The following is a 24,401-nucleotide window of genomic DNA, read 5'->3' as shown; positions in this document are numbered from 1 at the left end:
GGAAACTCGAAACCAGCCCCCAGGGGGACCTCCTGCCCAGCACAGGACCCTCTCAGGCCGGTCCAGTGGTCTCCTCTCCCTTGGCTCTCAAGACACGGGCCACACGCTTTGACCTTTATTCATATGATCCTTACACAGCTTTTTCGGCGATCACCCTGGGGCTCCCAGAACTCGGTGGCATGGTCATCCCGAGCTCCCTAGGGTCCCCCTCGAAGCCCGTGGGTGGCCCTCCACCAGGAGCAGGAGGCTGCGTCCCTTTCATCCCCCACCTCCGCCACCGAGGGTCATAGGAAGGAATGCAGAGCTCCGGCAGGTGGGAATGGGAGAGGTGGTCTTCAGAAGAACGCTGGAGACCCCTCAGTGAAGATGCTGGGTCTGCCCACAGCCCTCGCCCTGCCCACGGGTGCCTGCCTTTCCCTACCGCCTTTTACCCTAGAACCATTTCCCCTTGCCCCTACTCCGATCCACTGCTGCCCCAGAGACGCTTTTGTAGAAATAAACCCTAGAATAGAAGGGACCTTGGAGATACAACCTCTCCTCACTTCACTGAAGAAGGAAACTGAGGCCCAGAGACAGGAAAGGACCACGTGAGACCACTCAGGTTACAGCCAGGGTCTGCTGGTCCCATGCTCCGGCTTTTTTTTTTTTTCCTTCTACACTTATTGTAGACCTTTTTTCCCTTCTTTTCCTATGTTTCTCCCTTAAACGCCTCTGACCCCCCACGTGGCAGTAGTACTAAAGAGCTCGCCTGCCAATGTGGGAGACATTAGAGATGCAGTTCAGTCCCTGGGTCAGGAAGATTCCCCTGGAGCAGGGAATGGCAACCCACTCCATTCTTGCCTGGAGAATCCCATGGACAGAGGACCCTGGCGGCCTCCAGTCCACGCGGTTGCAAAAGGTGGGACACGACCGAAGCGACTAAGCATGCATACACGAACACCTCGGGGAGGGAAAGGGCTGGGGAGCCAGGGCGGGGAAATGACAGCAGGCGAAGACACCAGGTGGGGGTCAGAGGAGTCTGGGAACCAGAGCGGAGCCGGCTTGTGAGCAGCGTGGCCGGGGGTGGGGAGAGGGTGGGTGCAAAGTGGAGCAAGGCTGAGCCGGGCAGGGGCACAGAGAAAGGGGCAGGAAGCATGGAAATGGACAAAGAGAGCAGGTCCCCGAGCCGTCCGGCCGTTTATACCTCTGCCCCGCCCCTAACCCCTCCTGGCCCGTGGGGCCCCACCCGTCCTGCTCCTAATCTCAGGCACCCCAGCCTCAGCATCACTTCTTCTTCTTCTTCTCCTTTGCCAGCTTGGCTTCCTCAGCAGCGTCCTGGTCCTTGAGAAGCTTCATCCTCTTCTTGCCCAGTGGGGTCTTGAAGTACCAGTCCTGGGTTGCAGGAAGGGTGAAGGTGACGGGTCAGACCCTCCGCTCTGCTGGGTGACCTCGCTCTTCCCTTCCAATGGATCTGTGTCTTCTGTACGCAGGTCCTCTGCTCTCCTCTGGGGTCCTAGGGTTCCTGCCAGAGCCCTGGTTTCCCTCGCTCGTCACCGGATACTCTGGGCCATGGTCAGGGGCGAGAGGCCTCCTCCCCTGCCCTGTAGCCCCTGGTCCTCCCCCAGCCATCCCCGGGGTCAGTGGCTGTGGGTGCCCAGCTGGCCCTGCCCACAAGTCCTTCCCTTCTGAGCTCTGTGGGGAGCAGATGGAGGGATCCAAAGTACACTATGGGCCTGGGACGGGGGGCTTCAGAGGGCTGACTCCCCCATTGCTGTTGGTCCTGAACCCCCCAAAGCCTCACCTTCAGGGACTCCTCCTCCTCCCTGTACACCGGGTCCAGCTTTGCCAGAGGCCCCAGGAACTCTGAGGTCAGGAGGGGCCTCTTGGACAACTGCAGGAGCCGCCGCTCGGTCAGCACTGCCTGGATGGCTTGGAGGATGCAGCCAGCTGTGTAGCCGTCAGACACCTTGGCCAGGGCACTGATGTCCAGGTGCTGGGTCCCCTGGGCTCCCTGGGCCTCGATCATATGCCTCCAGAGCACTGCGTGCAGTTGGGGGTGGGGGACACATGGCAGGGAGAGGCAGTGGGCACCTCCGTGTCTACAGAGGAGCTCTGTGCTTCTGGAAGCCGCCCGGCGTCCAGCAGCAGCCCTCCTCCCGGGGAGGTAAGGATCTTCCTCCCCACTTAACATGGCAAGCGAGACTCCGAGGACTTGAGAGGCCTGCCCATGTCTACAGAGGCACACCAGGCCCCAGGCCCCAGGGCAGCTTGTCTAGCCATCCTTCCAGAGCACCTGGAGTGGAGGTCAGGACTCAGCAGGGGCAGATGGGGGAATCGGGGAGCTTTGGCAAGGGCAGTCCTTCAACCCCTTCTCTAACCTGACCCCACATTCCCCGGCCTCACCATGAAAAAAGTGAAAAAGTGTTAGTCACTCCATCGTATCCGACTCTGTGCGACCCCATGGAGACTGTAGCCTGCCAGGCTCCTCTGTCCGTGGGATTCTCCAGGCAAGAATACTGGAGTGGGCTGCCATTCCCTTCTCCAGGGGAATCTTCCTGACCCAGGGATCGAACTTGCATCTCCTGCATTGCAGGCAGATTTTTTTACCATCTGAGCCACCAGGGAAGACCTGGGTTGGGAAGATCCCCTGGAGGAGAACAGGGTTACCCACTCCAGCATCTTGGCCTGGAGAATCCCACAGGCAGAGGAGACTGGTGGGCTGCAGTCCACGGGGTCACAAGGGGCCTCACCATAGCGAGAGGCATAATCGGGCCGAGGCAGGAGGAGGATGCGCTCGTAGGTGCGGCAAAGGCCCTTCATCTCGGCCACCTGCGGCCGGTCGGTGGTCCCGATCAGCATCACGCGGTCCCCGGGACTCAGCAGCCGCAGGGCCTTGGTGAGGTCCTTCTTTATTCGCTTTGGGTCCATCTGTTCCGGGGACAGTGGGGAGGGCGGGGTGGGTGGGAACCAGGGACATCATGCTGGCTTCTAATTCACAAACCTCAGCCTCACAAGGACTGCGGTAGGGGTGGGGGCAGATGGGAGGGGCCGTCGGTCCCGCTTTAAGGGTAAGGAAGTAAGGCAGGAGAAGGACTTGTCCGAGGCCACCTGGCGGGTGAGGTCTGGAGTGACGTGAACACACCCACGCCTGCCAGCCCTGCCCACAGGCTCTGCCCACCTCCTCCTCTTCTTTGGGGACTCGTTTGTAGAAAGTCTTCTCCGCATTCCCAATCCAGATCACAGAAGGCTGTAGGTATCGAGCCACCTGGACACATCAGAGAACAGAAGCCCAAGGTTAGACTTTCCTTGGGGAAGGGTCCCCTCCCCATCTGGTCAAACCCAGGGTCAGGGCCATCCTCGGTCAGTGGCCGGATTTGTTCACACATCCTGCCAGCCCCACCTCTCCGCCCTTCCAACACCCATCACCCCACACCCTGGGGTGGGGGGTGGTAGTGCAGGGGGGGCTATGTGTTCAGCTTCATCTCTGCCAAAAGAAGAAACTACCCTGCCTCCTACTTCCTTCCCACCTCCCCCATCACTGGGGCTTTGGGAATCCACAGGCTCCCAGCAGGGACTGACTGGTAGGGAGACCTCACCAGCTCCTGAAACGACACTGCACCTGGGTGACCCCCCCGACCTCCCCGCCAAGCCCACCCGGCCCTGTTGTCACAGTCTGAGAACTCGAGATGCCGTCGGGAGACTCCCAGACCTTAAAGACAACGTGCACCAGCATCTGCACCCCAGTCTTGCCGGGGTATTTGCCCTGCAGGTTCTCCGGCGACAGGTCGAAAAGGTTGGCACCAGTCTCCGTGCATACGGCCTTCACCAGCATCTTCTTGCCCATACCGGAGGGACCCACCAGGAGGATGGAGCGGATGAGGGGAGCCATGGAGTGTATATCTGGGGAGCCTGAGAGAGAAGATGGAGGGGGTTGGCTAGGGGCCGGCAGGGGGCCGGGGGTGGAGACGTTGAGTGAGGGGAGGCCATGGTCCCCAGGCTGGGCAAGACGAGGGTCAGGTCATGGCTGCACTCTTCTGCCCCAGGGCCTGGACAAAGCCCCCGCGAGAGGCAGCCTGGATGGAGCCTAATGGTTTAGCAAGCCTAATTCCGAAGGGCTACATGGGAAGGGGGGCACTGGGGGGGAGAAGGGGTTCAGAAGAGAGCCTCCCTCCTCCCAGTGCCCCTTCTTTCCATTCCACCTGTTTCCACTCCTGGATTTTGAAGGGATGTAATTAAAGGGCGTAAGCCCTTCAGAAAGATCCAGCCTCTGGTGTGTTTCAGGCGGTTGGGGGCTGGTTTTCTGGGAACAGGACAGACTAGGGGAGATCGCTCAGGACTGAGGGAGGGGCTGGAAATGTGGGGTCCTCAGCAGACTGAGGGCCTGCCTGGCTTCAGGGTGTGACCTCCAGGGGGGCCCTGAGGAAGGCACAGGGGGAGCCCAACACGCGCCCACAGCCCAGGACGGATCCACCTGCCTCGGCCGCCCACCCTGAAGCCGCACTGCCCCAGGGCCTGCCTCCCCGCCAGGCCTCTCACCTAGCCGCAGAATCCCATACAAGGCCATGTTCTGCCGGATGTCAGCCAGGGAGGGCATAGGCAGCTTGTTTGCCAAGTTCAGAGCCGATCCGAGATAGAGGCAGTCACCTGGGGAGGGGAGGAGGGCACAGCTGGTGAGCAGCACACCCGCTGGGGCAGGGCACACGGGGAGAGGGGTCACGCAGGGCTGGCAGTCGGCTTCGGGGATGGCCACAGCCAGGGGAACCGCTCCTTGGTCCAGCCCTGGAGTAGGCGCTGGGGGGAGGTCTCACCAATGTAGTCTTTCAAGGGCACTGTCTCACTCTTCTTTAGAAGGCCTAAGACGACGAGCTCTTCAAACAGGGAGTCCATAGGCCTGGCAGAGGGTGGCACAGGGGGGCGCCCAGGACAAAGGGAAAGGGACATAGATTGGCGGGGGTGCTGCTGCAGGCAGGAGCAGGGGGCAAGGGGGACTCGCCAGTGGTGCCCTGTCTGCCTTCCTGTGGTCAGACAGCATCAGAAGGCACGACGCTGGCCCGCTGGCCCAGCCGGCAGCGTGCCCCAGCTGGGTGCCCTGGGGTCTGAATGGCGTGTGAGAAGGACCCTCTGAGACCCAACGTGGGTGACACACAGCCCCTTCCTAGAAACCACACGGAAGATGTACACACTCTGGGAGGCTGGGGGCGGGGCTGGCCCCAGTGCACTCACACCACCAGAGGAGTGGAGAGGGGCCACTGGCAAGGATGCCCAGCGGGATGCCCAGGGGTGGTGGGGGAGAGCGGAAGGAAGGAGACACAGGAAGCAGGGAGCGTTTGGAACAACGCCCCACTCACAGCTCATCCCCAATCTCCACTTTCCAAGCACTTTCTTGTGCTTGAGTTCATCCTCAAGGCTCTCCCGTGAGTTTGGCGGGGCAGGGACTCAGGTTACCGAGGACGGGGGCTCAGGGAGGTTAAGTGACTTCCCCCAGGTCACACAGCCACAGAACCAGGCCCTGACATCAGATCTGTCCTGGACAAGGGCTCACTCCACCACCCCCAGTGAAGTGCAGGCTCTACCTGTCTGGGGTCAGGTCTTTTTCCTTCTTCTTCTTCCCAGGTTTCTTGCCCGCCTTTTTCTGGTACAAAGCAAACACAGAGGCAGTGGTCTTCTGTTCCTTGACTCCCCCGCCTGAGAGCCCTGCCTTGTTCCAGCCCCAGCCCCTCGTCTTGCCTTTGGAGGCTTCACGGGTCTCGTCTCCTCCCTGTCCACGGCCAGCCTCAGGTTCTTCAGCTCCTGACGCATCAGATCATCCACCTGGGGGCCGGCAGGGGGTGTGCTCGGGTGACCAGGGCTTGGGAAGGACAGGTAGGAGGCTGAGGATGAAGTCGGGGTCAGGGGGCCCTCAGGGAAGATCCAGCCCAGCCCAGTGATGGCAGCTGGTGGGGGTGGAAGGTTCTTTCAGAATGTCCCAACCCTGACCCACATCTCACTCATGCTCAAGCCTGGCATTCGTGTGGGCAGAAGCTCCGAGGATGGAGCCAGTCAGCTTTCAGTTCAAGCCCCAGTTCAGTTCAGTTCAGACAGTCGGGTCCAGTATTTTGCAGACCCATGGACTACAGCACGCCAAGCCTCCCTGTCCATCACCAGCTCCCGGAGCTTACTCAAACTCATGTCCTTCGAGTTGGTGATGCCCTCCAACCATCTCATCCTCTGTCATCCCCTTCTCCTCCTGCCCTCAATCTTCCCTAGCATCAGGGTCTTTTCCAATGAATCAGTTCTTCACATCAGGTGGCCAAAGTATTGGAGCTTCAGCTTCAGCATCAGTCCTTCCAATGAATATTCAGGACTGATCTCCTTTAGGATTGACTGGTTGGATCTCCTTGCAGTCCAAGGGACTCTCAAGAGTCTTCTCCAGCACCACAGTTCAAAAGCATCAATTCTTCAGTGCTCAGCTTTCTTCACAGTCCAACTCTCACATCCATACATGACTGCTGGAAAAACCATAGCTTTGACTAGATGGACCTTTGTTGGCAAAGTAATGTCTCTGCTTTTGAATATGCTGTTTCGGTTGGTCATAACTTTCCTTCCAAGGAGAAAGCATCTTTTAATTTCATGGCTTAGGTCACCATCTGCAGTGATTTTGGAGCCCAAGAAAATAAAGTCTCTCACTGTTTCCATTGTTTCCCAATCTATTTGCATGAAGTGATGGAACCAGATGCCATGATCTTAGTTTTCTGAACATTGAATTTTAAGCCAACTTTTTCACTATCCTCTTTCAGTTTCATCAAGAAGCTCTTTAGTTCTTCTTCACTTTCTGCCCTAAGGGTGGTGTCATCTGCATATCTGAAGTTATTGATATTTCTCCCAGCAATCTTGATTCCAGCCTGTGCTTCATTCAGTCCGACATTTCTCGTGATGTACTCTGCATGTAAGTTAAATAAATGAAGTGAAGTGAAGTGAAAGTCGCTCAGTCGTGTCTGACTCTTTGCAACCCCATGGACTATATAGTCCATGGAATTCTCCAGGCCAGAAGACTGGAGTGGGTAGCCTTTCCCTTCTCCAGAAGATCTTCCCAATCCAGGGATTGAACCCAGGTCTCCCGCACTGCAGGCCAATTCTTTACCAGCTGAGCCACAAGGGAAGCCAATATACAGCCTTGACGTACTCCTTTCCCTATTTGGAACCAGTCTGTTCTTCCATGTCCAGTTCTAACTGTTGCTTCTTGACCTGCATACAGATTTCTCAGGAGGCAGGTCAGATGGTATGGTATTCCCACCTCTTGAAGAATTTTCCACAGTTTGTTGTGATCCACACAGTCACAGGCTTTGGCGTAGTCAATAAAGCAGAAGTAGATATTTTTCTGGAACTCTTGCTTTTTTGATGATCCAACGGATATTGGCAATTTAATCTCTGGTTCCTCTGCCTTTTCTAAATCCAGCTTGAACATCTAGAAGTTCATAGTTCACATACTGTTGAAGGTTGGCTTGGAGAATTTTGAGCATTACTTTGCTACTGTGTGAGATGAGTGCAATTGTGAGGTAGTTTGAGCATTCTTTGGCATTGCCTTTCTTTGGGATTGAATGAAAACTGAACTTTTCCAGTCCTGTGGCCACTGCTGAGTTTTCCAAATTTGTTGGCATATTAAGTGCAGCATTTTCACAACATCATCTTTTAGGATTTGAAATAGCTCAGCTGGAATTCCATCACCTCTACTCTTGCCTGGAAAATCCCATGGACGGAGGAGCCTGGTAGGCTGCTGTCCATGGGGTCACTAGGAGTCGGACAGGACTGAGCAGCTTCACTTTGACTTTTCACTTTCCTGCATTGGAGAAGGAAATGGCAACCCACTCCAGTGTTCTTGCCTGGAGAATCCCAGGGACGAGGGAGCCTGCTGGGCTGCTGTCTATGGGGTCGCACAGAGTCGGACACGACTGAAGCAACTTAGCAGCAGCAGCAGTTACTAGCTTTGTTCGTAATGATGCTTCCTAAGGCCCACTTGACTTCACATTCCAGGATGTCTGGCTCTAGGTGAGTGATCACACCATCGTGGTTATCTGGGTCATGAAAATATTTTTTGTATGGTTCTTCTGTGTATTCTTGCCACCTCTTCTTAATCTCTTCTGCTTCTGTTAGGTCCATACCATTTCTGTCCTTTATTGTGCCCATGTCTGCATGAAATGTTCCCTTGGTATCTCTAATTTTCTTGAAGAGATCTCTAGTCTTTCCCATTCTATTGTTTTCCTGTATTTCTTTGCACTGTTCACTGAGGAAGATTTTCTTATCTCTCTTTGCTATTCTTTGGAAGTCTGCATTCCAATGGGTATCTCTTTCATTGTCTCCCTTGCCTTAGCCTAGTCCAGATCCACTGTTTCAAGTCTGCGTGGAGGACTTTCCTGCTGGTCACGTTGTAAGAATCTGTCTTACAATGCAGGGCACGCAGGTTCAATCCCTGATCAGAGAATGAAGATCCCTTATGCCACAGAGCAACTGAGCCATGCTCCACAACTACTGACCCCTCACCCACAACTAGCGAGTCCGCGTGCTGCAATGAAACGTCTCAAGGGCCAAAACGAAGATCCAATGTGGCCAAATAAGTTAAATAAAGTCTGCATGACCTTGAGCAATTTTGTGACCTCTCAGCCTCGGTTTCCTCACATGTGATGTCAAGAAAATCAAGGCGCCTGCCTCATGTGTTGTTGGAAAGATTGTGTGATCCAATGCTCCCAAGGTGGGCAGCACAGGGTGGGCAGAGGATCGTGGGTATGGCCCTGGCATAGAGCCCCTTGCGTCCCCCTCCCTCAGGGCTGCGTCAGAGGACCCCGGGGACCAAGATGCACCCAGATGGAGCCAGGACTACGCCGGGCAGGCGGTGCCTAGAGGCAGGGTGCTGCAGAGGCTGGCGGGCCGGGGGCCGGTGGGCAGCAAGGATGGAGCCTGATCCTTGGAGGCCCCGCAGGGACGCTCACCTGTATCCGGATTTCCTGTTCCACGTCTTTCCTCTCTTCTATCTTGAGGGTCTCAGAGTCAAAACTCTGGCTGGGAAAGAGGCTGTCAAACCGGTTCTTCCACAGATCTGCCGGTGCAGGGGCGTGTGTCCGGGATCCAGATGTACACACACACTCACACTCACGTGCACACAGAAGCTCACAGGTCCATGCACGCCCGCTGGCCCAGCTCTCCTCTCACCGAACTGCCTGGCACTTCCACCCAGACTGCAGATCGAGGCCTATGGCCACAGCATTCAGACCCACAGCCCAGGGAGCACACCTCACGCCCCTCTCCTCTTTGGCTTTCTCCCCTCAGCCGTCACCCGCACGTCCCCACGTCCCCACACGTGGCACGGGCCCACTCTCCCGGGGACCAAGGTCACCCCAAGACCCCACAGGCCTGACCGCCCCTCTTCTCTCACTCGTGTACTCCTTGTGGCCGGCGTTAATCGCAGGGACGGATTTGGAAGGCAGTGCTCTAAGCATCGTGTCCGCTTCCTAGAACAGAGACATCCTCCCCTCGAAGCCCTCACCTGCGTGCATCACCGCGCATCTGGGCCTGATCTTCCCAGACCCGCCTCCCGCCAGGAATTCTCTGCCCCCTTGGTCCGTGGCTCCAGGCGGCGCCTTACTCCCTTCTTGGTCTTTTCTCCCTTCTTCTTCTGTTTCTCTTCTTCCTCCTTTTCTTTCCCCTTACTTTTCTCTTGCTCTTTTTTTTTGTTCTCCTGGACTTGCACCTCCAGTTCCATCCTCACCTGTGACAGACACAGGAAGATGCTTCGGGGAAGACCGAGGGGGTTGATACGAGTCAGAGAATCCCAGGGCCTGAGCTAGGGGTGGACCCAGGATTCCCAAGGCCTCGAGTCACTGGTGGGACCCAGGCGCCGAGAGTCCAGGAAGAAAGGGGCTCAACTGAGCAGGTGGGTGCTTGCTCAGAGCTGCTGCTCTCCCCGGGGGTCTCCATGGAGGTGGGGAGCTGGAGTCACAGTGCTCTCATCAGACACATCTCCTCTCTCTGACCCAGGGGGCCTTCTCCAGCTCCTTCTGGGGACCCCCTCCTCCACCACATCTGCAACCTCCCACCCATCCCCCACTACCCTCAGCTGACACTCAGGTTACTCTCTCTAACCTCAGATTCCACCTAACAAAGAAACGCCTCCATTCCCACCTCTGGGGTACCTGTTCTGGAGTCTTGTCTGCAAAGATCAGGGAGGATCCACCTAAAGACTCGTCTGGATAATCAGGGAATCGGCCGGTGAGGGCACTAAATGGACATAAGATGGTCGGAGAGATGGATGGATGGAAGGATGGGTGGACGGATGGCTGGACAGAAAGGTGGATGGGTGGATGGGTGGGTGGATGGATGGACAGATGTATGGATGGGTGGATGGGTGGGTGGATGGACAGATGGGCGGAGGAACAGAAGGATAAATGGATGATGGATGGATGGACAGATGGGTGGGTGGACGGATGGTGGATGGACGGATGGTGGATGGATGGATGCATGGAAGGATGGACGGATGGGTGGATGGGTGGGTGGATGGACAGATGGGTGGGTAGACGGATGGGTGGATGGATGGATGCGTGGACAGATGTATGGATGGGTGGATGGGTGGGTGGATGGACAGATGGGCGGAGGAACAGAAGGATAAATGGATGACGGATGGGTGGTCCCAGGGGGTGGGTCCATCCCATGGACAGATGGGTGGATGGGCGGAGGGGTGGACAGACGGGTGGAGGGATGCATGGATGGATGAACAGATGGGTGGAGGAACAGAAGGATAAATGGATAATGGATGGGTGGACAGATGGGTGGGTGGACGGACAGAGGGGTGGACGGATGGGTGGCTGGCTGGATGCGTGGATGGACGGATGGATGAAGAGGACAATGGAGAAAGATGAAGAACAAGGAAGACAGAGGGAGAGGGAGAGGGAGTGGATTGTTACAGAACAGAGTAGGGAGACCAGTGAGGGGGTGTCCCTGGACACTTTCCCGTCTTATTCTGGCATTTTCTCTGCCATCTGGGGAAGCAGGAAGTCACGTGTGGAGCTGTTCCCGCAGGCTGGGGGCCCCGAGTTTACACCCCGTGTGTCAGCAGCATGTCAGGGGTTGGGGGGTAAGCCGGGGTCGGGTGAGGAGGGCAAGAGGGGGGTTCACAGCGGGGGAGAGGGGTGGGTCCGCGGAGGCCGGGGACACTGACTGGCACTCAATGAACCACTGTCGGATCTGCTCCTTCATCTTCTCCTTCATGTCGGGCCCCTCCACCTCCCTGAGGTGGTCGTGGGCCTTCACCACAGCCAGCTGGAACTCCTCCTCCTTCTCGGTCTGCCGGAGCCTGCGCACATCTGCCCCGAGGCTGGCCTGGGACCGGGCGCCCATGGGCTCCACCGGGCTGGCTGAGGGGAGCTGGGGACGTGGACGGGGAGGCAAGGGGCTCAGGGGTGGGAGTGGGGCGCCCCAGCACCCCCTCATCCCCGCACAGAGCCCCGCGCGCACACACACCCACGCGGAACAACAGGGCTTGCCTGCATCAGGAGAAATTGTGTTTGGAGCCTGAAACTCGTCTGTGTAAATTACTCTGATAATGAGTTTGCTAGATGCATCCGGGCTGGCCCCCTCCACCCCGCCGGCTCCCCCAGCACCCGCGCCGCCCCCCGTCAGCCTCCGGCCCCAGCCCCACCCCCACGCCCAACGCCCGTGTTGGCAGCCGCTCCGCAGCCACTTTCCCGCCTCATTGGCTCCCAAATGTATTTTAAATATCACTCTGTGCAGAGACAATTACTGAAAACGCTGAGCTCACACTGTTGATGGGCCCAGGCGGCCGGGCTCATTCCTCACCCACCAGTCGTGCCATGGCCCCCTGCCCCCGCGCCCCACCAAGACCCGACCCAGCCCTGGCCTCCTGGGGTCCGGCTGCCCCGGTCATCAGCGAGCTCCGACCTCCGCTCCCACGCGTGGGGCCGCCCGGTCCCTCCCTCCTTTTGAAGCCCCCAGCCTCCTTGGAGCAGCCATCCCAGCCCTGGTCTCCAATTCTTCTGCCCCCAACCCCAGCAATCCCTCCCAGACCCTCCTCCAATCTCCCTTTATAGGCCAGGCTTTTGCGGCTCTGCCCAGGGCCCAGCGCCCTCTCAGGGATCACAGAATCTCACCCCTGTGATGGCTTCCTCTCCTAAGTCAGCAGAGACCAGCTGGGGGCCGACCACCGCAGAGCAGAGGACTTGGGTCTGTCTTCCCCGCCCTGTACCCTCACCCCTTTCGGCCCATGCTCCCCGCCCCCACCCTCCACGTGCACATTCGTGCCCATCACCTAGTTCACACTTAGCCATTCTGCCTGCAGGGCAGAGGAGAGGAGGGAGTCGGGGATCCCAGAGTGAGTGGGGAGCCTGTGCCCTCTGCGGAAGGCTCTGGGGTGAAGGGGGTGTGTCCTCATCCCAACTGGCCCCCCCACATGCTTCTCCCAGAGGCTTCAGGAAACCCACTGGCCCTGGGAACTGGCCTCGTGCCACTGCGGGGCCCACCCCCTGCAGCCTCTCCTGCCAGCTCCATCATGGGCCAGGGGACAGGATGCTCTGAGCCATCGTCCCTCACCCCACCCCATGTATGACTTCCTTCCAAGGGGCTCTCGGCAGGGGGGAGCGGGAAGGGACGTGGCTTGGCAGTGGCTTTGTGGTGACCCTCCATCAGGGTCCCCAGACCCCCTTCCCGCAGTCCTCAGTGGAGGGAAGTATGCACAGGGCTGGGGGCAGGACGCTCACCATGCCAATGAACTCCATCTCGGTTCGCCGGTCCTGCTGAGTTCGTTTCCTCTGCAGGTAACCCTTCCATACCTGGGGGGACACACGGGCCCGGACACTCCCACACTGCCTTTCTGCTGGGACGCAGGGTAGGGGGCAGAGCTCTGGGGAGGGCACCTCTAGGACACAGCTCACTGGCCACTGACCCCTGAGCAGAGATAGCCCAGATGGGGTGGGGCCGGTCTGCACTCAGACGCCCGGCACTCTCAGAGCCCCCCAGGAATTCCCTCTGTCTCATCTCTACCTTCTAACCTGCCTTTAAAAATATTTCTTTTCTTAGTTGCGGTAGGTGAACTCTTAGTTACAGCATGTGGGATCTAGTTCACCAACCAGGGATCGAACCTGGGCCTCTTGCATTGGGCGTGCAGAGTCTTAGCCAACGGACCACTAGGGAAGTCCCTAACTTGCTGTATCTTTTGAGGCACAAATCAGAGTTCAGATTCCACCTCCTCTGAGAAGCCCTCCCCACTCTCACTTCTCAGCATACTTCCAGCATCTGGAGTAAATGCTTGCTTCCACTCAGGCCCATAGACCTGGGTGCTGTTGAGACCATGCAGCTCCCCTAATTAATTCCTACGTGTTACAAGGAAACTGAGGCCAGAGATGGGACACGGCCTCTCCCAGGTCTCAGGGCCGTTCGGCGCAGAGCCAAGACCAAGGCCCTGTTTTTTGACTCCTCACCAAGGGCTCCTCTCCCACCTAATCTTGGGCCCGTGGACAACCCAGTGCCCTGGGGAGGAGAATAGAGGGAGGCAGGGCCAGTGCCTCATCTGGCAGTTTGAGACAGAGCCTCAGCGGGCAGGCTCCTGGCCAGGCTTTGTCCTCCTTCTCCCACAATGAGCACAGCAAAGACCCCTGATAACTGAGGGCCTCACATACTCTCCCCTCTGATGAGGCCAGTGGGGAACCCAGGACCTGGGACGCAGTGTTTCCATACCCTCGACGTCTGGAGACAGGGACGAAAGGACTCGCTTTGACTTTCAGGTTGGGGGAGGATGCTCCAGCTTTGGGGCTGACCCACCTTCTCCAAAGGCTTGTTTCAGCGAGCCCCGAGGGCGAGGACCCCCTGTTCACCCATGGAGCAGCCAGACCTGGGTACGGGACGCACAGCACCCCAGCCCGAGTTCCCTGATTTGCAATCTGAAAATCTATCTCGCTTGGAGAGGACATCTGTTCTCAAGGCTGCTGTCTGTTAGTTGGCTGGTTTGCTCTGGATTTTGGGGAAGAAGTCCTAAGTCCCCTGTATTGGGCTGGGAAACAGAAGTTTTTGAGGCTCTGGGACTTGATAGAAGATGGGAGAGGAGCTTGACTTAAGAGAGAAAGCTCCAGCAGCCCCAGGTCAGCAGTCCTGGGCCTTCCTGCCCTGGCGTTCTCTAGGGCGCCTCCCATCTTATCAAGCTGGTAACCACTGCCCCCATGTGGGTCGGCTTAGCAGCACCTGGGGGGAGATCCACAGGGCTGCCAGGAGACAGAGGAGAGGCCGGCCCACCAAGACAGTGGGGTGGCACGGGGGATCTAGAGATGGAGCTGGGTGTTCTGTAGTGAGGTGGGAGGGGGTGTGATGAAAGGGTGACCTCGGGCGGCCCAGATCCCGAAGACACCTGGAGTCATCAGTTCTCAGACTCCATATTCTTCATCATGCTTCCTTTTGCCTCAGCTACCCGGAGGCTCAGGCTACAATTCAGTGACTCATTTCTTTGCCTTTCTTTTATATTTTTTCAGTGATGACAGAATGATAACGTTTACAGGAGACTTGGGAAATACAGAAGAGTTACACATGGTTCCACTACATATCACAACTAATATTTTTAAGTAGGTAAACTAAGATTTTAGCTGGAGCTTCCCTGGTGGCTCAGACGGTAAAGTGTCTACCTGCAGTGCAGGACACCGGGGTTCGATCCCTGGGTCGGGAACATCCCCTGGAGAAGGAAATGGCACCCCACTCCAGTATCCTGGCCTGGAAGATTCCATGGATGGAGGAGCCTGGTGGGTTACAGTCCACGGGGTCGCAAGGAGTCGGACATGACTGAGAGACTTCATTTTACTCACTTTCAATATCAAACTCTCAAAAATTCATAGAATGAATAGACATAAAAGCAGAAGGATATAGCAGGCCGGAAAAGCTTTTGTGACTTATTTTTCACCGTCTTACAAGTTTTGGGGATGATCATCTACTCTGTTCTGCTGCTGTATTATGGATCTTTCTCCCGTAATTTCAAATTTTTATTTATTATTGTTATTTTAAAAATTTTTGGCCGCACCATGTGGCTTGTGGAGTTTTAGTTCCCTGAACAGGGATTGAACTCAGGTCCTTGGCAGTGAGAATGAGGAGTCCTCACCATTGGACTGCCAGACAATTCCCTTTCTCCTCTGATTTTAATGATCCTTCTGTTTGGGGGGCTTTTATGGCATCCCACTTCAAGTCTTTTGGGGGAGATGGAGAACAAATAATAAATAAGATACATGTTTATTACCGATGAAAGTCCCTAGCTTAACATCTCGGAGAAGGCAATGGCACCCCACTCCAGTACTCTTGCCTGGAAAATCCCATGGACAGAGGAGCCTGGTGGGCTGCAGTCCATCGGGTCACTAAGAGTCGGACACGACTGAGTGACTTCACTTTCACTTTTCACTTTCATGCATTGGAGAAGGAAATGGCAACCCACTCCAGTGTTCTTGCCTGGAGAATCCCAGGGATGGGGGAGCCTGGTGGACTGCCGTCTATGGGGTCTCACAGAGTTGGACACGACTGAATTGACTTAGCAGCAGCAGCAGCTTAACATCTAGTTGTGGGGCAGCAGAATCCAAGCGCCTGTATTTCTGTCAGGCAGAAATACTGCTGAGCCAGGCAGGCTTCCTGGAGGAGGTGACTTTCCTCCAGGGTGCCTGGTGTGGGGGGTGGGGGGGTTTACCTTCTGTATGGTGACGGCTGCTTCGTCCTGACTGAACTTGAACCGACCTTCCTCCCGAATCTTCCGGTCTCGCTCCTCCTCTTTCCGAATCTCCCGCATGAAGGTGGCCCGGAGCCTGCCTTGCCTGGCCCGCTCGGCCTTTTGCAGTAGGATTATGGCCTCAGTCCGGCTTAATATTGGAAAGCTCTGGCCACAGCAGGAGCAAAGGAGGAGGAAATGAGGGAGGGTTTGCCATCTCCAGTTGGGAGACCAGTCCCCCAAAGACGTGCTGGGGGCATGTCCCAGGGCAGTGAGGTGCCCAAGTCGTGTGCCTCTGCCTTGGCGGGGGAAGGTTACGAGGAGCATAGCACAGCCGTGAGGGGGCCAGGACTACCCAGAGCGCACTCTGAGGTGGTGAAGGACAGGCTCTGTTCCAGGGCCGGGCTGTCTCCCTGACTCACCCCCTCTGAGATCTCTGGCTTCAGTCTGGACAGCAGCTCCACCAGCATGTGTTCTCGCTCCTTCAGGATGCTGGACCGCTCCAGCTCGAAATACCTGGGAATCGGAACCTCCAGGTCTGCCTTTGGGGCAACACAGGAGGAGAGTTGGGAATAAACCTCCAGACACTCTGGCCAAACCGTTACCGCCTTCAGCTGCATACACACCCCTGGGGCTGGCTTCCTCTATCCTAGAGCTGCGGGGTGGCGGGGGGGGGGGGGGGCGTGGAAATGTACAGATTTTGGGCAGATGGCCCCTAGACTCATTCCCCTCTTCCTTTGACCCTGTCATGTGGCCAGAGTTGAATTCTGAAGGATCATGGTAGGTAATGGGCAGTGGTCCCAGTCCTAGCTGTACATCTGAGTCAACTGGGACCCAAGCTCTTAAAATGCAGGCTCCTAGGCCCTCCCTGGGCAACCACATCAGGATGGCAAGGCCTGGAGAAGGTCTGTTTTATCAAGCCCACGGAAACTCTGAGTCCTCCTTAGACGTGGAACAGGGAGCCCTGACCTTGGGGCGGGCTGGAGGCCAGTGCAGAAGCGCTGTGCTCTGGGACTTGCTGATGCACAGACATCCACTGAGGGTCTTGTGAAAATACAGAGGCAGAGTAGTGGTTTTGGGGTGCAGCCAGAGATTCTGCATCTCTAACAAGCTCCTAGGTGATGCTGATGCTGCTGGTCCATGAACCACACTTTGAGGAACAAGCCTCCAGGGGACCCTTTCCAGCAATCCCCTGCAGAGGGGTTCGTGGATTCTCCGAGCCAGACAGAACTTCCAGCCTGACTCCCCAGCCACCCTTAACTACTTTTTTTTTTTTTTTAAGATTTATTTATTTATTTTTGGCTGTGCTAGGTCTTCGTTGCTGCACACAGGCTTTCTCTAGTTGCTGCAATGGGGGTTGCTCTCTTGCTGGGGACGCACAGGCTTCTCACTGCGGTGGCCTCTCTTGGGGAGCTCAGGCTCCAGGCTCAGTCGCTGTGGCTCATGGGCTCAGCTGCCACATGGCACGTGGGATCTTCCCAAAGCAGAGATTGAACCCGTGTCCCCTGCATTGGCAGGGAGACTCTCAACCGCTAGACGACCAGGGAAGTCACCTCCTAACCACAATGCGTGGATTTTCCAAACCCCATGGTCCGATCGCCCTGCCCGCCTTCCCTTGCAGATGACATCCCAAGGCCTGGGGTGTCCGAGGAAAGTCAAGGCCACCCCTACTCCCAGCTGGCTGGGGCTTGGTTTGTTTCCACAAGGAGGGGGAAATCAAGGCTAGCCCTCCCCCCAGCTCCCCGCCCCCCGAGCTGGGGTGGGTGCACTGCTTGAGCAGCCCGCGCACCGGGGTGAGCTTTAAGTCCTGCAGGACTTGGTCCAGGCAGTGGGTCTCACACAGGTCGGCGCGAACCAGATCGTCTTTGAGCTCCAGCACGCGGCAGGCCACGCTGTCCAGCAGGCGCCGCAGCAGCCGCCGCTTCTGCGGCTGCACCATCTGGTCATAAAGGGTGTCGAAGCGGCGCAGCAGCCCCAGGTAGTGCAGATAGAGCGAGGAGAGCCGGTACTGGAAGGGCTGCCGTTCGCTCTCGGAAACGGCTTCCCCCAGCAGTGGCTCCTGGTCCAGAAGCTCTTCCAAGATCAGGTGGGAGGAGTCCCAGAGGCGCTGGTAAGCTCTGGGAGGAGAGGGCGGCAGGGGGCGCCCTGAGCCTCAGAGGAGCGGGTGGGGGGCAGCAGGGGGCGCCCTGAGCCTCAGAGGAGCGGGTGGGGGGCAGCAGGAGGCGCCCTGAGCCTCAGAGGAGCGGGTAGGGGGCAGCAGGGGGCGCCCTGAGCCTCAGAGGAGTGGGTGGGGGTTCTGAGGAGGGGGCGCCCTGAGCCTCAGAGGAGTGGGTGGGGGTTCTGAGGAGGGGGCGCCCTGAGCCTCAGAAGAGTAAGGGCGGAGGGGGAGGGATGGGCTCCCCTGAGGCGCCTGAAGACCTGAACTCGAGGTCCCAGATGTGATGCTAAGGAGACTCATGGCCCCGGGGTGGAGTTCTGGGAAGGGAGAGACCTTCAGGGAACTGAGATGGTGCCCCAGGGAGACACCCTGAGGCTTAGAGAAGCCAAGGGACTGGGGCTCCTGGGGCTGGAGCCCACTGAGGGAGGAACAGGGAGGGTGACGAATGGGCACCTGCCACGGGTCCTGCCAAGGGAGGGGCCTTTCGGAGTCTGTGGCTGGTCCCTCCAGGCTGGAGGGACACCCAGCAATGCTGCAATGGTCTAGGATGGTGGGCTGGAAGCAGGGGTGAGGGCGAACTGTAGAGAAGGGGACTGTACGGAGGGACTGTTCTGGAATCAGTAGCCCAAGGGAAACCTGAGCGCAGGCAGGAGCGGCCAGGGTGGCTGTGTGAGTGTCCGGGGTCCAGGTGGGGCCGGCCCTCAGAAGCCCCTCTCCCACCAGCCTTGTCCCCAGTGGCCTGGCCCGAGGACCAGGGAGGCGCCATGCCCTTCGTTCTCCCCTCCTTCACTCACGCCTCGGACATGGTGCCCAACTCCACTCTGCCCTTTGTGAGCTGGTCCTGGAATCCACAGAATGTCTGTGGTTCCACCCGGACTCCGCTCCACAAAGCCAGAATAGCCCAGTTTTAAGAGTTCTGTCCCATTGTCTCAAAGTTCTAAGGCTATGAGGGCAAGGGGTGCAGGTACAGGATTGGGGACCCTTATCTCGGAGGACACCTCGGAGGTGGCATGCCAGAGGGCGTGGGCTCCCTTGTAGCAAGCCGTGGCCAGGGTGGACAGTAGGGTCAGCCGCGGCCACTTCCCTTGCAAGGATCAAATGAAAGAATGGGCTTTGTTTGACGTCACCCTGTAGACCGTGAGGTTTTGGATGGTTGTTAGTCCTAAAGGCATTTGTCCAGCTGTCCTCTCGGCTGGAGACCAGGCCAAGCCTCCCTATGCTCGTGTGTGACTGCACCGCAGGGGTGAAGGGGCAGGAGTTGGGTTTGGCAGGCCTGGGTTCACGCGGCTTGTGGAATCTTAGTTCCCCAACCGGGAACTGAACCCAGGCACGCGGCAGTGAAAGTGCAGAGTCCTACCCGTTGGGTAACCAGGGATGTCCTCATGCTTCCCCCTTTAAGTGAGCACAAACACGCCAGTTCCCCTGGGGTCTGACATCAATTCACATGATTCGAGTGAGCTGTACCTGTGTAAAGAATGGCGTTGCAAGGAGTAGTGGGTGGGTCTCAGTGGTGTTTGGGGGCTCCTTCTGAACTCTCTGTGGGTTTCCCCATCACTGCTTCAGGCTCACAAGGACATTCTTTGGAAAATTCAAAGCATATCAGCCTGGCTTGGGTCTGCTGGGGTGTGCTTTTGGCTCAGTGTCGAGTGGGGAACGTCTGAATAAATATATGAGGCAAGGGGCAAAGGACAGGGGAGGAGAGAGACAGAGGCAAAGAGGATCGGGGGAGGAATCCACGTGTCCCCAGAGCTTCCAAGGACGTTGCCGAGATGCAGATTCCCATCCAGCACTCTGAGCTGGGGCCCAGGATTCTGCATTCCTAACAAGCTCCCAAGGTGTTACAGAGCTGCTGGTCTGTGAGTCACGCCTAGAGTAGCAAGGAGTGTAAACACAGCACAAGTGGGGAGGAGCTGAGCTTCTGGGCCAGGTCTCCTGAGCCAGTCTTTTTCCTGCCATGGGACAAAAGCGTGGATAATTAGTTCTCACCACGTGGCATCTCCACCGTAGGCTTGACAACGGAGGAAACATGCATGACATATGTTGGGTAACAATTCAGCCATCATTACAGCGAGCCTTTCAATATATGAACTTGAAGTTACAAAGGGAATGTAAAGGATTTTGGACTGTTCACTCAGTCCTAGCCAGCCCTTCACTCCACCGCCGCAGAGGCTGAATTAGAGACAAAAGGAGACTGTGGTCGTGTTATGTAGTGAATCTAGGTGCCGGGTGGACAAGTGGTTATGGTACTATTTTTGCTTTTTTTTTTTCCCAAAATAAAATGGGGGAAGAAAAGTTAGGAGTCTCAAAAACATTCTCACCAATTTGTTCTGAAATTAAGGGGAAGAAAACCTTAGGGGAAAATAAAAACACCTTCAAGGATCCCAGTAGGTTACTTCAAAGCTGGTTTGGGCCTTTAGTTTTTGTATCTTGTAGATCTGTGTAGCCCCTATGCCCAGCACAGGACAAAAATAATAGTCTTCTAGAAATGGCCTCACAGAACCCCATCCCGAAGGAGGGATGCACGTGGAATTTCAGGCCCGGAGAGGGCGTGATGGAAACAGCCAGCGGCAGACTCGGGATTCCAACCCAGACCAGGTCGTGCCTCGTCTCACCTAAGAACAAGACTGCTGTACATTTACAGTCACATGTCACTCATGGGCCCCACCCAGAACGCAGGTGTTAAGAGGTATGAGGTATGCATAAGTGTTCTTCTATCTTGGGGGCGTGAGAAGTAGTGACACCCTGCCCCACACCACACCTCCCCTCCACACACCCCTTTTGGAATCAGCACAACACCGGACGGCAGTGCAGCCTTTATTAAGGCCGGGCCCCGGCTCACTTGGAGCTCGTGTACTTGGTCACGGCCTTGGTGCCCTCGGACACAGCGTGCTTGGCCAGCTCCCCAGGCAGCAGCAGACGCACGGCCGTCTGGACCTCCCGGGACGTCAGTGTGGTTCGGCCCGAGTACTGGGCCAGCCGGGCGGCCTCACCGGCCAGCCGCTCAAACAGATCGTTCACGAACGAGTTCATGATGCTCATGGCCTTGGAGGAGATGCCGATGTCGGGGTGCACCTGGGGAAGCAGCAGGAGCAATCTGTTAACAGGGGGGCTCTGCCTGATGCCACAAGCCCCACCCCCAAGTTGGGGACCGCAAGGCTGCCTCATCACCCTCTTTCCAGAGGCCAGACAGGTTACTACTATATCCAAGTTAAAAAACAGAAAAGTTTGTCCCAACTGCAAGAGATAAGGAATGCTGCCTTTTTTCCCCCCTTTTTCCATTTAATGATTTGCAGTGTTTTGTACCATGGATGCATCATAGTTTATATCACCATCCCTCTCTTCGTGGACATTTAAGGGGTGTGCTTTACTTTTTGCTATTACATCGTGTTATAACAAATACATGTCTTTGAACACTGAACACTTGTACGAGCAAGCTGGTTATCCCTAGAAGTTCCTAGAGGGCTGGTGCATATAACTTGGTAGATCGTTAACCAGATTATTTTCCAGAAAGGGCGCACTCGGGACACACTCTCCGCACCAGCCTGGGAGTGAGGAGACTGGGATCTGGGGCTGTCCCGTGAGTCCTGTGGGACCTTACACAAGGCACTTCCCTCTGAGCCTGTTTCCTCTTCTGTCACACCAGCTTTTGAACTAGGTGATCTCTAGTAAAACAAATGGGAGGGACCTTATAACAATCCTAACACGTGAGCAGGCAGACACCATTTCTCTGAGAAAAGTAAAAGTAAAGTGAAGTCGTTCAGTCGCGTCCAACTCTTTGTGACCCCATGGACTGTAGTCTACCAGGCTCCTCCGTCCATAGGATTTTCCAGGCAAGAGTACTGGAGTGGGTTTCCATTTCCTTCTCCAGGGGACCTTCCTGACCCAGGGTCTTCCGTGCTGCAGGCAGACACTTTACCATCTGAGCCGCCAGAGAAGCCCATTTCTCTGCGAAGTGGGAGGGAAGTGACTGCTGACATACACATCAGGCCAGTGATGGAGGTGAACGAGCACCCTGGCTCCTGGCCCGGCCACTCCCTCTCCACACAGCCGCTAGTGGCCACGGATCTGACAGCGGGAAACCTGAGCTGGACCCTGGTCATCACATCTTCTTCCCTCGAGGTGCCAGGGCAGTGGCCCCTCCTCGACCCAGGGGACCCGCTCAGCAGCTGTCTTCGGGGAGCCCAGTCCTGCCCCAACACTCCCTTCACAACTTTGGAGCTGAAAAGCTAGGCTAAGCTGCAGGGGGCTCACTAACACCGGCTCCCACCCCACTTGCATTGGGACCCCGGAGTCTTCTCTGCTGCTGCCCTTTGGCCCGTCCATGTGTGTGCCGGGCCCACCCTGTGAGAGCGCTCCTGGAGACCCTGGCCGTCCGGTCACTCAAACTGCTTATGGGATTTCAGACCGGAGACAAGGCCCATGTCTGGGGTCTGGTCTCACAAGGGGTGAGACTCAGGCAGGGGAGGGGAGGAGACCCAGGGCAGGCAGCTCCCTGCCGGGCCCAGCTCTGCTGAGCAGGGCAGAGCATTTGAGGCCAGGCGGCCTGGGATCCTTCAGACACCACGGTTGCGTGCCCTTTGGTGGCAGTGCGTGAGTCCCAGGGGTAGATGGTCCTCACAGGCATGCTGGGAGTCTGAGTGTGGGTTACGGTTGGGGCTTACCCAGGCTCAGGGCCGGCCAGGGATGGGGGGCTGGGGTAACCTCCACTGCTGTCAGGTCACGTGACCCAGTCACCCCGCTGAGCCCTTAGTACTTTAGGTTCCTTATCTATAAGGTAGACCAACCCCTCAGCCCCTCAAAGACGGAGCACCGCCCAGCTGGGGGGTTCCCCCAAGACTGCAATTCACTGGAGCTACTCCTCGCTTTGGCCACAGCTAACTAGTCCCTCTTGTTTGGACCAGCCCGTTTGACACCTGATCACCGTCAGCCCTGCACTTTCTGGTGGTCTTCCTTTACTTAAACTGTCCCACCTAAGGTCCCACATGACTGTTTTGTCTGTCCCAGAGCCCTGTAGCCTCTGGACCGGGGTGGGAGCACGTTTGAATTGCCTCCTGCCTGTCACAGGCACAGGACAGACACGGAGCGGCCTCCCGGGGCCTCTGAGATGAAGAGAGACCCCACAAAAGGGGCACGGGGGCCTCTGTGCAGGGAGTGAACTCCATCTAGGCCCTTTCCAGGCTTTCGCCAGCCCCCGCCCCACGCCCATGGTGGCCCCCCCATGCTCACCTGCTTCAGCACCTTATAGATGTACATGGAGTAGGTTTCTTTGCGCCGGCTGCGCCTTCTGGACTTCTTGTCCCCAGGACTCCGGCCGCGCCGGCCCCCAGACTGCTGCAGCTGTCCGTGCTCAGCGCTCATCCTCCTGGTCCTCCCAGCAGCCTCCTCCCACGTATTGGGCGAACTTTTAAGAGGTCAGCTGCCCGTCCACCTGGAGGGGCTGGGGGCCAGCACCTGGGCTCAGGGGCGGGGCCGGGCCCAACCCTGTTCAGAACGTGCTCTGCGTTAATCCTGAAAGAGCCTAATGGCTCCTTCCTCTCCACCGCCCCCAGGACTCCATCTCTGAATAAGCCTCCACCAGCCCCCTTCCCCACCCTTCTGTCTCCCAAAATACTTGTAACACACACGTTAGAGTTCAGGCTGTACGCTCACTCAGCACCCGTGTGCTCGAATGGATGGCTGAGTGCTGGAGAGCTTCAAGAGGAACACAAGGCCCCCAGCACCGCCCACCAAGTGTTATTCACTCAGTCTCATTAGTGTTATTCATTCATTCACTTTGTGACCCCACTGTAGTCCGCTAAGCCCCTCTGTCCATGGAATTCTCCAGGCAAGAACACTGGAGTGGGTCGCCCTTCTCTGGGGCATCTTCCTGATTCAGAGATCAAACCCGGGTCTTCTGCATTGCAGGCAGATTCTTTACCATCAGAGCCACCAGGGAAGCCCCCCTCCCCTTCTCCAAGGGCCTACAATTTAGCTAGAGAGATAAGACTGTTTCACCGGAAACCATCAGGGAAGGGTGAAAGGGTAAAAAGTGTGTGAAACTGAGTTCGGGAAAAAAACGTAGTGAGGTCACCGCAGAGCACCAAGCTGAGCTCCCTGTGTTATCTGGAAGCCACCTGCTTCACATGTGGTCACATATATATGTCAGCGCGACTCTCCCAATTTGCCCCACTCTCCCCTTCCCCCGGGTCTACACGAACCTCCTCTACCCTTTGTCTCTGTTCCTGCCTGGAACTAGGTTCATCTATACCATTGTTCTAGATTCCATATACATGCATTAAAATATATTTGTTTTTCTGACTTACTTCTCTCTCTATATATATATATATATATTTTAAAGATAGGCTATAGAAATAGACAATTGATTTTAAAAAAGAAGAAACCTCTGGCTTCAGGAAATAAATGGGGATTTGAAGCTGGTCTGGTAGGATGTGCGTGTGTGCACAGTTGTGCCCGACTCTCTGCAACCCCATGGACTGTAGCCCGCCAGGCTCCTCTGTCCATAGGATTTTCCAGGCAAGAATACTGGATCAGGTTGCCATTTCCTTCTCCAGGGGA

At 56.8% G+C, this 24,401-nt stretch overlaps 2 protein-coding genes across 2 annotated transcripts; both read right to left on the bottom strand.

Moving 5' to 3' along the window:
* Positions 1–1,079: 1,079 nt before the first annotated feature.
* Positions 1,080–18,651, bottom strand: IQCA1L (IQ motif containing with AAA domain 1 like). Its single transcript, XM_027540270.1, has 19 exons — positions 18,641–18,651; positions 17,478–17,805; positions 16,111–16,230; positions 15,671–15,856; positions 12,720–12,791; positions 11,165–11,370; positions 10,143–10,227; positions 9,596–9,718; positions 9,386–9,461; positions 8,943–9,049; positions 5,707–5,790; positions 5,553–5,611; positions 4,788–4,870; positions 4,516–4,623; positions 3,689–3,888; positions 3,158–3,244; positions 2,730–2,907; positions 1,781–2,019; positions 1,080–1,371 (listed from the first exon to the last, which is right to left on the bottom strand). The coding sequence occupies exons 1-19, from the start codon at positions 18,649–18,651 to the stop codon at positions 1,264–1,266; spliced, it is 2,460 nt and encodes an 819-aa protein (XP_027396071.1). The 3' UTR covers positions 1,080–1,263.
* A 2,005-nt stretch (positions 18,652–20,656) lies between these two features.
* On the bottom strand, positions 20,657–23,325 carry LOC113890991 (late histone H2B.L4-like). Its single transcript, XM_027538568.1, has 2 exons — positions 23,073–23,325; positions 20,657–20,918 (listed from the first exon to the last, which is right to left on the bottom strand). The coding sequence occupies exons 1-2, from the start codon at positions 23,202–23,204 to the stop codon at positions 20,682–20,684; spliced, it is 369 nt and encodes a 122-aa protein (XP_027394369.1). The 5' UTR covers positions 23,205–23,325; the 3' UTR covers positions 20,657–20,681.
* Positions 23,326–24,401: the final 1,076 nt, after the last annotated feature.

This window comes from Bos indicus x Bos taurus, chromosome 4, assembly GCF_003369695.1.
Source record: "Bos indicus x Bos taurus breed Angus x Brahman F1 hybrid chromosome 4, Bos_hybrid_MaternalHap_v2.0, whole genome shotgun sequence".
NCBI classification, from domain to species: domain Eukaryota; kingdom Metazoa; phylum Chordata; class Mammalia; order Artiodactyla; family Bovidae; genus Bos; species Bos indicus x Bos taurus.
The sequence above is the reverse complement of the archived record's forward strand: the minus strand, read 5'-3'. Positions and strand labels throughout refer to the sequence as shown.